This window comes from Ranitomeya variabilis, chromosome 3, assembly GCF_051348905.1.
Source record: "Ranitomeya variabilis isolate aRanVar5 chromosome 3, aRanVar5.hap1, whole genome shotgun sequence".
In the NCBI taxonomy this organism is placed as follows: Eukaryota; Metazoa; Chordata; class Amphibia; order Anura; family Dendrobatidae; genus Ranitomeya; species Ranitomeya variabilis.
Window position 1 is genome coordinate 302,715,884 of NC_135234.1, and position 14,628 is coordinate 302,730,511.

The 14,628-nt window shown below is 40.9% G+C and overlaps 1 protein-coding gene across 8 annotated transcripts in view; it reads left to right on the forward strand.

Annotated features, from left to right (window-relative positions):
- The window catches only part of EYA3 (EYA transcriptional coactivator and phosphatase 3), a 758,790-nt gene that overhangs the window by 150,321 nt on the left and 593,841 nt on the right, over positions 1-14,628 (forward strand). For 7 of the 8 annotated variants that reach the window (XM_077295600.1, XM_077295599.1, XM_077295598.1 and 4 more), the window contains exon 2: positions 6,292-6,356. In XM_077295600.1, coding sequence (XP_077151715.1) covers positions 6,324-6,356 — 33 coding nt within the window. In that variant the 5' untranslated portion in view covers positions 6,292-6,323. Of the gene's footprint in view, positions 1-6,291; positions 6,357-8,708; positions 8,785-14,628 lie in introns of all 8 variants that reach the window. The other variant, XM_077295606.1, reaches the window with a different exon arrangement.

Genomic DNA, 14,628 nt, shown 5'->3' on the forward strand with positions numbered 1-14,628 from the left:
CCCCTTGTGCTCCGATCCATCCCCCCGTGCTCCGATCCGCACCCCCTCCTGGTGTCCGTCTGTCTTCTCCATGGGCGCCGCCATCCTCCAAAATGGCGGGCGCATGCGCAGTGCGCCCGCCGAATCGGCCGGCAGATTCGTTCCAGGTACATTTTGATCACTGTGATAGGTTTTATCACAGTGATCAAAATAAAAAAAATAGTAAGTGAACCCCCCCCCCCCCTTTATCACCCCCATAGGTAGGGACAATAATAAAATAAAGAAAATATATATTTTTTTCCCACTAGGGTTAGGGTTAGGGTTAGAACTAGGGTTAGGGTTAGAATTAGGCTATGTGCACACGGTGCGGATTTGGCTGCGGATCCGCGGCGGATTGGCCGCTGCGGATCCGCATCGGATTGGCAGCTGCGGATTCGTAGCAGTTTTCCATCATGTTTGCAGTACCATGTAAACCTATGGAAAACCAAATCCGCTGTGCCCATGGTGCGGAAAATACCACGCGGAAACGCTGTGTTGTGTTTTCCGCAGCATGTCAATTCTTTGTGCGTATTCCGCAGCGTTTTACACCTGTTCCTCAATAGGAATCCGCAGGTGAAATCCGCACAAAAAACACTGGAAATTCGCGGTTATTCCGCAGGTAAAACGCAGTGCCTTTTACTTGCAGATTTTTCAAAAATGGTGCAGAAAAATCTCACAGGAATCCGCAACATGGGTACATAGCCTTAGCGTTAGGGTTGGAATTAGAATTAGGGTTGGAATTAGAGCTGGAGTTGGAAATAGGGTTAAGATTAGGCTTGTGGTTATGGTTAGGGGTGTGTTGTGGTTAGGGTTAGGATTAGGGTTGGGGTTAGGGTTGGAGTTAGAATTGAGGGGTTTCCACTTTTTAGACACATCATGGGTCTCCAAACGCAACATGGCACCACCATTGATTCCAGCCAATCTTGCGTTCAAAAAGTCAAATGGTGCTCCCTCCCTTCCGAGCCCCGACGTGCGCCCAAACAGTGGTTTACCCCCCACATACGGGGTACCAGCATACTCCGGACAAACTGGGCATCAATTATTGGGGTCCAATTTCTCCTGTTACCCTTGCGAAAATAAAAAATTGCTTGCTAAAACATAATTTTAGAGGAATGAAAAATTATTTTTTATTTTCACGGCTCTGCGTTGTAAACTTCTGTGAAGCACTTGGGGGTTGAACGTGCTCACCACACATCTAGATAAGATCCTTGGGGGGGTCTAGCTTCCAAAATGGGGTCACTTGTGGGGGGTTTCTACTGTTTAGGCACATCAGGGGCTCTGCAAACGTAACATGATGCCCGCAGACCATTCCATCAAAGTCTGCATTCCAAAACGTCACTACTTACCTTCCGAGCCCCGACGTGTGCCCAAAGTGTGGTTCCCCCCACAATTGGGGTATCGGTGTACTCGGTACAAACTGGACAACAACTTTTAGGGTCCAATTTCTCCTGTTACTCTTGTGAAAATAAAAAATTGCGGGCTAAAAAATAATTTTTGAGGAAAGAAAAATGATTTTTTATTTTTCACGGATCTGCGTTATAAACTTCTGTGAAGCACTTGGGGGTTTAAAGTGGTCACCGCACATCTAGATTAGTTCCATGGGAGGTCTAGTTTCCAAAATGGGGTCACTTGTGGGGGAGCTCCAATGTTTAGGCACACAGGGGCTCTCCAAACGCGACATGGTGTTCGCTAACGATTGGAGCTAATTTTTCATTCAAAAAGTCAAATGGCGCTCCTTCCCTTCCGAGCCCTGCCGGGCGCCCGAACAGTGGTTTACCCCCACATGTGAGGTATCGGTGTACTCAGGATAAAATGGATCCTAAAATGTGTTGGGCAATTTCTCCTGTTACCTATGTGAATATGAAAAAAATTGAGGATAAAAGAAATTTTTTGTGAAAAAAAAAAAGTACTTTTTCATTTTTACGGATCAATTTGTGAAGCACCTGGGGATTCAAAGTGCTCACTATGCATCTAGATAAGCTCCGTTGGGGGTCTAGTTTCCAAAATGGGGTCACTTGTGGGGTAGCTCCAATGTTTAGGCACACAGGGGCTCTCCAAACGCGACATGGTGTCCGCTAAAGATTGGAGCCAATTTTTCATTGAAAAAGTCAAATGGCGCTCCTTCCCTTCCGAGCCCTGTCGTGCGCCCAAACAGTGGTCTTCCCCCACATATGGTGTATCGGCATACTCAGGACAAATTGTACAATAACTTTTGGGGTCCAGTTTCTCTTTTTACCCTTGGGAAAATAAAAAAATTGTTGCTAAAAGATCATTTTTGTGTTCATTTTTTCCTTCCATGTTGCTTCTGCTGCTGTGAAGCACCTGAAGGGTTAATAAACTTCTTGAATGTGGTTTTGAGTACCTTGAGTGGTGCAGTTTTTAGAATTATGTCACTTTTGGGTATTTTCTCTCATATAGACCCCTCAAACTGACTTGAAATGTGAGATGGTCCCTAGAAAAATGGTTTTGTAAATTTTGTTGTAAAAATGAAATTGATGGTCAAATTTTAACCCTTAACTTCCTAGCCAAAATAAATTGTTTCCAAAATTGTGCTGATGTAAAGTAGACATGTGGGTAATGTCACTTATTAACTATTGTGTCACATAACTCTCTCGTTTAACAGAATAAAAATTCAAAATTTGAGAATTGCGAAATTTTCAAAATTTTCGCCAAATTTCCATTTTTTTCCACTAATAAACACACAGATTATCGTCCTAAATTTACCACTAACATGAAGCCCAATATGTCACGAAAAAACAGTTTCAGAACCGTTAGGATCCGTTGAAGCGTTCCTGAGTTAATACCTCATAAAGGGACACTGGTCAGAATTGCCAAAAATGGCCAGGCCATTAACCCCTTAATCCCATATGATGTACTATCCCGTCAAGGTGACCTGGGACTTAATTCCCAGTGACGGGATAGTACGTCATATGCGATCGGCCGCGCTCACGGGGGGAGCGCGGCCGATCGCGGCCGGGTGTCAGCTGACTATCGCAGCTGACATCCGGCACTATGTGCCAGGAGCGGTGACGGACCGCCCCCGGCACATTAACCCCCAGCACACTGCGATCAAACATGATCGCAGTGTACCGGCGGTACAGGGAAGCATCGCGCAGGGAGGGGGCTCCCTGCGTGCTTCCCTGAGATTATCGGTACAAGGTGATGTGCTCACCTTGTACCGAGCGTCTCCTCCCTGCAGTCCCCGGATCCAAAATGGCCGCGGGGCTGCATCCGGGTACTGCAGGGAGTACTTCCGGGTGCTGACCAGGCTCTGGTAAGCCTGCACTGCTGTATGTCAGATCGCCGATCTGGCAGAGTGCTATGCAAACTGTCAGATCAGCGATCTGTGATGTCCCCCCCGCCCTGGGACAAAGTAAAAAAGTAAAGAAAAAAAATATATATATTATTCCCATAAATACATTTCTTTATCTAAAAAAAAACAAACAAAAACAATAAAAGTACACATATTTAGTATCGCCGCGTCCGTAACGACCCAACCTATAAAACTAGTTAACCCCTCCAGTGAACACCGTAAGAAAGAAAAAAAACAAGGCAAAAAACAATGCTTTATTATCATACCGCCAAACAAAAAGTGGAATAACACGCGATCAAAAAGACTGATATAAATAACCATGGTACCGTTGGAAATGTCATCTTGTCCCACAAAAAACGAGCCGCCGTACAGCATAAGCAAAAAAATAAAAAAGTTATAGTCCTCAGAATAAAGCGATGCCAAAATAATTATTTTTTCTATAAAATAGCTTTTATCGTATAAAAGCGCCAAAACATAAAAATGATGTATCGCTGTAATCGTACTGACCCGAAAAATAAAACTGCTTTATCCATTTTACCAAACGTGGAACAGTATAAACGCCTCCCCCAAAAGAAATTCATGAATAGCTGGTTTTTGGTCATTCTGCCTCACATAAATCGGAATAAAAAGTGATCAAAAACTGTCACGTGTCCGAAAATGTTACCAATAAAAACGTCAACTTCTCCCGCAAAAAACTGTCAGAACAGCGATCTGTGATGTCCCCCCCTGGGACAAAGTAAAAAAGTAAAAAAAAAATCCACATGTGTAAAAAAATAAATAAATACAATAAAATAAAAAAAATTCCTAAATAAAGAAAAAAAAAAAAATAATCCCATCAATGCATTTCTTTATCTAAATTAAAAAAAACCTTAGGGAAAGATAAAAAAATATATATATATATATATTTATTTCTATTAGGGTTAGGGTTGGAGCTAAAGTTAGGGTTAGGGTTTGGGCTAAAGTTAGGGTTAGGGTTGCGGCTAAAGTTAGGGTTGGGGCTAAAGTTAGGGTTGGGGTTAGGGTTTGGATTACATTTACGGTTGGGATTAGAATTAAGGGTGTGTCAGGGTTAGGGGTGTGGTTAGGGTTACCGTTGGGATTAGGGTTAGGGGTGTGTTTGGATTAGGGTTTCAGGTAGAATTGGGGAGTTTCCACTGTTCAGGCACATCAGGGGCTCTCCAAACGCGACATGGTGTCCGATCTCAATTCCAGCCAATTCTGCGTTGAAAAAGTAAAACAGTGCTCCTTCCCTTCCGAGCTCTCCCATGCGCCCAAACAGGGGTTTAAATACATATGGGGTATCGGCGTACTCGGGGCAAATTGGACAACAACTTTTGAGGTCCAAGTTCTCTTGTTATCCTTGGTAAAATAAAAATTGGGGGGGCTAAAATTCATTTTTGTGGGGAAAAAAAGATTTTTTATTTTCACGGCTCTGCGTTGTATACTGTAGTGAAACACTTGGGGGTTCAAAGGTCTCACAACACATCTAGAGAAGTTCCTTGGGAGGTCTAGTTTCCAATATGGGGGGTCACTTGTAGGGGGTTTCTACTGTTTGGGTACATCAGGGGCTCTGCAAATGCAGCGTGACGCCTGCAGACCAATCCATCTAAGTCTGCATTCCAAATGGCGCTCCTTCCCTTCCGAGCTCTGCCATGCGCCCAAACAGTGGTTTACGCCCACATATGGGGTATCAGCGTACTCAGGACAAATTGCACAACAACTTTTGTGGTCCATTTTCTCCTGCTCCCTTGGTAAAATAAAACAAATTGGAGCTGAAATAAATTTTGTGTGTAAAAAAGTTAAATGTTCATTTTTATTTAAACATTCCAAAAATTCCTGTGAAACACCTGAAGGGTTAATAAACTTCTTGAATGTGGTTTTGAGCACCTTGAGGGGTGCAGTTTTTAGAATGGTGTCACACTTGGGTATTTTCTATCATATAGACCCCTCAAAATGACTTCAAATGAGATGTGGTCCCTAAAAAAAAAATGGTGTTATAAAAATGAGAAATTTCTGGTCAACTTTTAACCCTTATAACTCCCTAAGAAAAAAAAAATTTTGGTTCCAAAATTGTGCTGATGTAAAGTAGACATGTGGGAAATGTTACTTATTAGGTATTTTGCGGGACATATCTCTGTGATTTAAGGGCATAAAAATTCAAAGTTGGAAAATTTCAAAATTTTCGCCAAATTTCCATTTTTTTCACAAGTAAACGCAAGATATATCGAATAAATTTTACCACTAACATGAAGTACAATATTTCACAAGAAAACAATGTCAGAATCACCGGGATCCGTTGAAGCGTTCCAGAGTTATAACCTCATAAAGGGACAGTGGTCAGAATTGTAAAAATTGCCCCGGTCATTAACCTGCAAACCACCCTCGGGGCTTAAGGGGTTAAGGTCAAAATAGGCTGGGTCATGAAGGGGTTAAAGGTTTTTTTTTTTGTGCTGCTTTCCTTTAAAAAAATATATATATATATATATATATATATATATATATATATATATATATATATATATATATATATATATATATATATATATATATATTTTATATTATAAAATTTATATACACCTCGTTAGTAGATAATGTCGCTTAGCCTATCCCCGAACACTTACGTTGTTTCAGCTCTGACATAGCAGCGCCTGTGCAGTAGCCTCTCCCATCAGCACATGTCTGATGTAAAAAAAGATAGGAGCGTGAGGTGTGTTTCAATCCATGCTTTTCGGAAGTTCTTATGTACATGTCATAGGATTTTGTGCGCAGACTATATCAATTCCACTGCTCATGTCTGTGGACTTGGTCAAAAATGTATTTTGTATTTCTATAAATATATATCTGATTAAAAAAATGAATACATCTTAAAAAGCTGCCCTGTCTGTTTTCAATTCAAAGATGCTGCAGAAAGATTATAATACATACTGTTGAATTACATTTTTTGTTCTATGTTTTTATAGAGCACTTGATTGACCTAAAGCAGACTGCAGTTATGGAACGTGGACTAGAAGTGACAGAACATCCGGTAAGAATGATGCATGTCTTCACTCCTAAGGATATATATAATACAAGACTGTATGTAGGCATACATAGTTACATAGTTATAAGGTTTAAAAACCCATATGGCAAAGAGTAAGCTCCACATTGGGGAAAAAAAATTCCTTCCCGACTCCACATACGGCAATCAGACTAGTTCCCTGGATCAACGCCCTATCAAGGAATCTAGTGTATATACCCTGTATCATTATACTTTTCCAGAAAGGTATCCAGTCCCCTCTTAAATTTAAGTAATGAATCACTCATTACAACATCATACGGCAGAGAGTTCCATAGTCTCACTGCTCTTACAGTAAAGAATCTGCGTCTGTTATTATGCTTAAACCTTCTCTCCTCCAGACGTAGAGGATGCCCCCTTGTCCCTGTCTCAGGTCTGATTAAAAAGATCATCAGAAAGGTCTTTGTACTGTCCCCTCATATATTTATACATTAAGATAAGATCACCCCTTAGTCTTCGTTTTTCCAAACTAAATAGCCCCAAGTGTAATAACCTATCTTGGTATTGCAGAGCCCCCAGTCCTCTAATAACCTTGGTCGCTCTTCTCTGCAGCCGCTCTAGTTCAGCTATGTCTTTCTTATACACCGGAGACCAGAACTGTGCACAGTATTCTAAGTGTGGTCGAACTAGTGACTTGTATAGAGGTAAAATTATGTTCTCCTCATGAGCATCTATGCCTCTTTTAATGCATCCCATTATTTTATTTGCCTTTGTAGCAGCTGCCTGACACTGGCCACTGAATGAGTTTGTCATCCAACCCTACACCCAGGTCTTTTTCATTGACGGTTTTGCCCAGAGTTTTAGAATTAAGCACATAGTTATACATCTTATTATTTCTACTCAAGTGCATGACCTTACATTTATCTCCATTAAAGCTCATTTGCCATTTATCAGCCTAAGCTTCTAGTTTACATAAATCATGCTGTAATATAGAATTGTCCTCCCCTTTATTGATTACCCTGCAGAGTTTAGTGTCATTTGTAAATATTGAAATTCTACTCTGAATGCCCCCTACAAGGTCATTAATAACTATGTTAAAAAGAGGGCCCAGTACTGACCCCTGTGGTACCCCACTGCTAACCGCGACCTAGTCCGAGTGTGCTCCATTAATAACCACCCTTTGTTTCCTATCCCTGAGCCAGCTCTCAACCCACTTACACATATTTTCCCCTATCCCCATTATTCTCATTTTATGTATCAACCTTTTGTGTGGCACCGTATCAAAAGCTTTTGAAAAGTCCATAAACACTACATCTACTGGGTTCCCTTGGTCCAGTCTGGAACTTACCTCTTCATAGAAGCTGATCAATTTAGTCTGACATAAACGGTCCCTAGTAAACCCGTGCTGATACTGGGTCATGAGGTTATTCCTCTTCAGATACTCCAGTATAGCATCTGTTAGAAAACCCTCCAGGATTTTACCCACAGTAGAGGTTAAACTTACTGGCCTATAATTACCGAGTTCAGTTTTTGTCCCCTTTTTGAATATTGGCACCACATTTGCTATACGCCAGTCCTGTGGAACAGACCCTGGTATTATGGACTCTTTAAAGATTAAAAATAATGGTCTATCAATGACTGTACTTAATTCCTGCAGTACTCGGGGGTTTATCCCATCCGGGCCCGGAGATTTGTCAATTATAGTTTTTTCAGACGCCGCCGTACTTCCTGCTTAACCCAGCAGGAAGTACGGCGGCGTCTGGAAAACACTAAAATTGACAAATCTCCGGGCCTGGATGGGATAAACCCCCGAGTACTGCAGGAATTAAGTACAGTCATTGATAGACCATTATTTTTAATCTTTAAAGAGTCCATAATACCAGGGTCTGTACCACTTAATGGGGAATTTTTGTTATCACTGATCATATTGTCTGCCATGGGATTTTATTTTGTAAATACTGATGAAAAAAAGTCATTTAGCATATTGGCTTTTTCCTCATCCACCATTTCACCCAGACTATTTTTAAGGGGGCCAACACTCTCATTTTTTAGTTTCTTACTATTTATGTAGTTAAAGAATATTTTGGGACTATTTTTACTCTCTCTGGCAATGAGTCTCTGTCTCAATTTTTGCTGCTTTGATTTGCTTTTTACAGAATTTATTTAATTTTTTGTATTTAATGCCTCATCACTACCTACTTCCTTTAATTCTCTAAATGCTTTCTTTTTGTCACTTACAGCGCCCCTTACAGCTCTATTTAGCCATATTGGTTTCCTCCTATTTCTTATATGTTTATTCCCATACGGTATATACTGTGCACAGGTCCTATCCAGGGTGCTAATAAACGTCTCCCATTTTCTTTGTGTATTTTTATGTCTCAGGATATCGTCCCAGTTAATTGCACCAAGATCCTCTCTCATCCTTTGGAAATTTGCCCTCCTGAAGTTTGGTGTCCTTGTAAGCCCCCTGCTACCCATACAGTTGAACCTGTGAAATTTTTTAACTGATTATATGGTTAAACAGATTCTGTTTTGAACTTAGCCATTTCTGAATTATTTTGACCTCCTGCATTCATATGACAATGCACATTTTGGTTAGTCCTTGTTTCGATGATATCTAAGGTTTCTTCCTTTTTACTGCTACATGTTAATGCAAAAAGTTTCAGTACTTTAAAAGATTATTTTTGCAAGTACAAAGATTCAGAATATTTTATGACCATTTTCAAATTATTTTAGAGGAAACTTAACTAAACATAACTAAAGTAACTAAAACATGTCTAAGCACTATTGTGAATTTTAAACAGTTACAGAAATGGTGCTACAAGATTTGTTCTCTATTCGGTTATCACTTTTTTTTGCTTGTTTCTTGTACTTCGGCATTGTATCTTTTCTTAAAATTACCCAACAGTGATCTGTAAGCATTGATGGATTCCATTTTCTTTAAATCTTTTCTCCATAGCTGCAATATATTGGTGTAATCTCTCACCATGCTTTTCGCTCACTGCTCCGCAGTTTGGTGGAAAAAAAGTTTATCTGTGAATGTAAGAAATGAATCTTTAAAGGAGATGTCCGGGACTTCACAAGTATGTAGTTGCTAACAGAGACAACTACCTGTCTGTTGTACCTCGCGAGACCGCTAAGTCATCATCTCGCGAGACTGCAATGCGCTCTTGAGACCGGAGCGCACGGGCATTGTCTGTAACCGCTTCGCTTGGATCCGGGGGCTCCGGAAGGTGAGTATATAACTATTTTTTTTATTTTATTTCTTTTTTTTGACAGGGATATGATGCCCACATTGCTATATACTACGTGGGCTGGACAATATATACTACGTGGGCTGGGCAATATATACTACGTGGGCTGGGCAATATGTACTGCGTGGGCTGGGCAATATGTACAGCGTGGGCTGGGCAATATGTACAGCGTGGGCTGGGCAATATGTACAGCGTGGGCTGGGCAATATGTACAGCGTGGGCTGGGCAATATGTACAGTGTGGGCTGGGCAATATGTACAGCGTGGGCTGGGCAATATGTACAGCGTGGGCTGGGCAATATGTACAGCGTGGGCTGGGCAATATGTACAGCGTGGGCTGGGCAATATGTACAGCGTGGGCTGGGCAATATGTACAGCGTGGGCTGGGCAATATGTACAGCGTGGGCTGGGCAATATGTACAGCGTGGGCTGGGCAATGTACAGCGTGGGCTGCACAATGTACAGCGTGGGCTGCGCAATGTACAGCGTGGGCTGCACAATGTACAGCGTGGGCTGCGCATAGATAGAATCGGGCCACCATCTAGTCATGATATAAACCAATTTTTCATACTATTCCGTAGAAAATGGAAATATGAAGAGATCCCACAAAGAAAGTAAAAAAATAACTTAAATTACAGTATTACATAAAAACAAAAATAAAAAAGCAAATATACGGTTAATGGACACCGAACAGTTAATCACATAGACCAATAAATACAGGTAATTAGATAGCCCCAGCTATAAATACTAATTTTACATCTGACATAAAAAACATACAAGTACAGTGTAATAAAATAGAGTATATTAAGGGGAATATCTCAAGACTCATATGAATATCGCTATATATGGCCCCCATTCCTCCTTCCGCCGGAAGAAGCTGGCGGCGAAACATACGTTGGGGTGAGTGGACGCCGAACAGGTGCACGTGTGCTGAGTTCGGTAAGCACATAGCAGTTTTCTGGCATTAGTAACGTACTGTATATGCATATTATCTTATGTGTCTTGTGATCATTTTGACATGTATGGGAACTCCTAATTGATTTGCCGTCCAGTGATGGTAATGTTGGTACGGCCTTTTCCCATTGTGGATATGGAACTTAAGATATGGTTATTAACCTTATGAGGTTGGATTGGGGGCCATATATAGTGATATTCATATGAGTCTTGAGGTATTCCCCTTAATATACTCTATTTCCTTACACTCTAGTTGTATGTTTTTTTATGTCAAATGTAAAATTAGTATTTATAGCTGGGCCTATCTAATTACCTGTATTTATTGGTCTATGTGATTAACTGTTCGGTGTCCATTAACAGTATATTTGCCTTTTTTTTATTTTTGTTTTTATGTAATATTGTAATAAGATAATTTTTACTTTCTTTGTGGGATCTCTTCATATTTCCACTTTCTATGGAATAGTAAGGAAAATTGGTTTATATTCCTGTCAACAGAGAAGCCATTTCTCCTCCTGTTGATAGGGCTGGACTGCTTGTATCATGCTGATTTGACAGCCGGCTTCCACTGCCTAATTAGGGGAAGCTGACTGTCAATCAGCATGACACCACTAGTCCTGCCGTGTCAACAGGAAGAGAACCTGCTGCTCTGTTGACAAGGAGTAGCTGAATCTCTGGCAGGAATGGTCAGTGACTGGCAACGGGTAAAGACGGGTAATTGCCTCTGTTAGCAACTACATACCTTTTTTTCTAAAGTCCCTTTAAAAGATTTTCTTAAATTTGCATCTAGTTGAACGCTTTTGTATTTTTATTCATTGCCTTTACAAAGTTCTTTTATTAGGCCTACCCTGATATGCACTGGTTGTAACAAAATCTTATGTGGGTCAACAATTGCTGGATGCAGGACATCTTTACTCCTTGGCTGAAGAGAATGTTGGAGAGCCCAGTTTCTTATTGCAGTTATATTCTCTTGCACGACTATCCCACTCACGCAGAAAGCAGCAGTGCTTTGTTTATCCACCCTGGAGACAAAGTAAGAGGGCAACCATCTTTAAATTGCCAGAGGGGCCGCAAATGTTGGTCATAGTTCAAGCACCTCAGCAGTTTCTGTCATTTGGACTGCATAACCAACTGGAATTGAAGGCAGCTCTTTACCATTTTGCAACAAGACTGCTTTTAGGATTGTTTTTGATGAATTGATGCGCCTCCATTCCCTTAGATTATGACTTATCTTCAGAGCTTCAATTAAACTTTTGATGTTGCATTCTACAAAATTGCACTCCATGAAGAAGTATTGGAAAAGATCTTTATCAGTTTTTGGAATAAAGAAATGCGAACATCGCCCTCTAGGAGAACTCACTGCTGTAGCCTGAAACCTAATAGCTCAGCCTTACTCTTGGGCAGATCCAAATCTCTAAGGCTAAGTTCACATCTGCATATGTGTCCTCAGCGTATCGTCTGCATGTGCAAACGCATGCAAACACGCATGTGTATGCAGCGTTTTGTATTTGCATGCTCTTACGCATGACGTAAAAAAAACCTCTGCGATTGCATGTGTTTGTATGCGTTTTTGTATGCTTTTGCGTTTTGTGCATGCGTACGGTATTTCCCAATGGGCGTGGCTTATGGGATTTCTGTATATAGACACTGCACAGCTGAAATTTGCTCCTTTTGGATGCTGCTGCTGCAAGATGGATAGCGTGGAGAGCTTCAATCTGAATCTGGATTTATCATTGAAATTGGCTTTTGCTTTCGCTGTGGCTTGGAAGAAAGGAGATGAGAAAGACGGAGAATGCGTCGTCATTGCTTTTGGCAACACCCCATTGTTAAACTCCGACAGAGCCATGGAGCCTACCACTCATTGTACACAAAGCTTCGTGAAAACTCGGCAAACTTTTTTGACTACACCAGGATGTCGCAACACAGCTTAGATGATTTGCTGCAACGTGTCTGAGGATACATCAGCAGGCAGGACACCCAACTACGTACCGCAATTCCTGCTGAGGGATGTCTGTTGGTGACCATAAAGTACGGAATTTTGAACAAACACCTGTCTTTACTTTTATTGTTAGGAAAGCCATGTACTGATTTATTTGTTCCTTTGTCTGTCCCACAGGTTCCTGGATACCGGAGAGACGTTAAGATCTCTACATTTTCAGATTCTAATTTAACTGTCCACCCTTTCTGGGATTGTTGGAGACCCCTGCCGTGCATTGTGACGTTCAGCGTGCCGACTGCCTCCACCAACCCACAGCTGAACTCTAGATGAAAAATGCAGCAAAATTCAGTGAAGTGTGTAATTTTCCTAACTGTGTAAGGGCTGTGGATGGCAAACATATTAGGAATAAGAAACCTGCAGGGAGTTGATCTGAGTACTTCAATTATAAAAAAAAAAAAAAAAAAAAAAAAAAAAAAAAGAAAAAGAAAAATAAGTTTCCGTTCTGATGGCAATTGCCGATGCTGAATGTTGATTTGTGGATGTTGGCTCCTTTGGATGAGGAAATGACTCACAGACTTTCAAAAACTCTGACATGGGACAACTATCGTATAGGAATGATTTTAATTTTGCCCTGCCACAACCTCTTCCTAACACTGAAGGTCCACCAATGCCATTTGTTCTTGTTGGTGATGAGGCCTTTCAAATGTCTGGCTGCCTCCTAAAACCTTGCTCAAGTCGCGACTTGAGTCACAATAAAAGGATTTTCAGCTACCGACTGACAAGGGCATGAAGAACTGTGGACTGTGCCTTTAGTTTGCTGGCATCTAAATGGAGCTTTTTGGGCACAGCCATAAATCTAAAAATTGAGACAATTGATGAGATTGTGGAAGCATGTGGTGTTCTGCATAACTACATCCTGTCAAAAGAGCAACCCCACTTTGAACTTGAGGAAACTGCACATTGCAGGATTACCAACATCACCCTCTGAGGACTACAGTCGAAGTTGCCCAAATGTGGGATACATTTGCAGCCTATTTTGTTTCTGATAGTGGACATGTGTCATGGCAAGATGAAATGGTTTAACCTGTAAATAAAATGTACCTGTAAATAAAAGGTTACTGTAATGTTATGTAGTTTTAATGTTATGCACCTGTAATGTTTTCTGACTCTAATATTAACTCCTTGAATCTATCTTGTGTGATAAACACCTTAACTGTTACACCCGTTCATACTTCACTCAACAATACACACATGGTTAACTAAAGAGATAAAGAAAACACAATGAGACCTGTATTGTGAATCAAAACAATTTTTATTAACAAATAAAAAAATTTCAATTTTTTTAAAAAAAGGAAAAATTATTTCTTTTGGGGTCTGTTGGAGGGAGTATCATAGTGGACCAGGGGGTGTCGGGCTGTGATGGTAGGTTAGGAGTGGTTGGGGAAGTTGTTACAGGGGAAGTGTTAGACAATTGGAGGATTAGGTCAGACACATTGGGGGAAGAGGACACATTAGGAGTGGAAAACAAGTTGGAAGGGATTGACACAATGGAAGGGAAAGAATGAAGCAAAGGTGTGGACAGACTAGAAAACAGACACTTTAGGAGGTGAGGGTTGAGGGGGTGCATGTAATATTTTTTTTTTTTTTTCCCGGTTTTTCTCCTCCGGGACTGGGATTTTGCTGCTGTTTTGCTGCTGCTATGCTTTGCAGCTATGTGTTTTTATTATTGTCACAATAAAATTTATATTTTTATATTTATTCATTTGGTAATTTTTCTTTTTTCTCTATACATATATATTCGTATAAAAACTCCCTTTTTTTGTTAAACTAAGTTATTCGGAGTATACGTTACTATTTTCCATTTATATACATGGGTAAGGACAATCGACTGCTTACACTTACACACAGATGGTGTGGGGCCCATGTGGTTTCTGTTGGTTTGATTTCATTGTTTTGCTGCTGCGTTGGTTTAGAAGTGTGGGCTGCTGCACTCTGCTGCGTGGTAGTGGATTTGGATGGCTAGTCTTCTGCACTCGGCTGCATGGTGAAGCTTGGGATTCTTGGAAGTGTAATGTCCAGCGGTGGTGGTAGTAGATAAGTCCCTTGGCGAGTCTGTGCAGGCAGATTCTGCCACAGCTCCTGTCCTGGAGCTTGTTGCC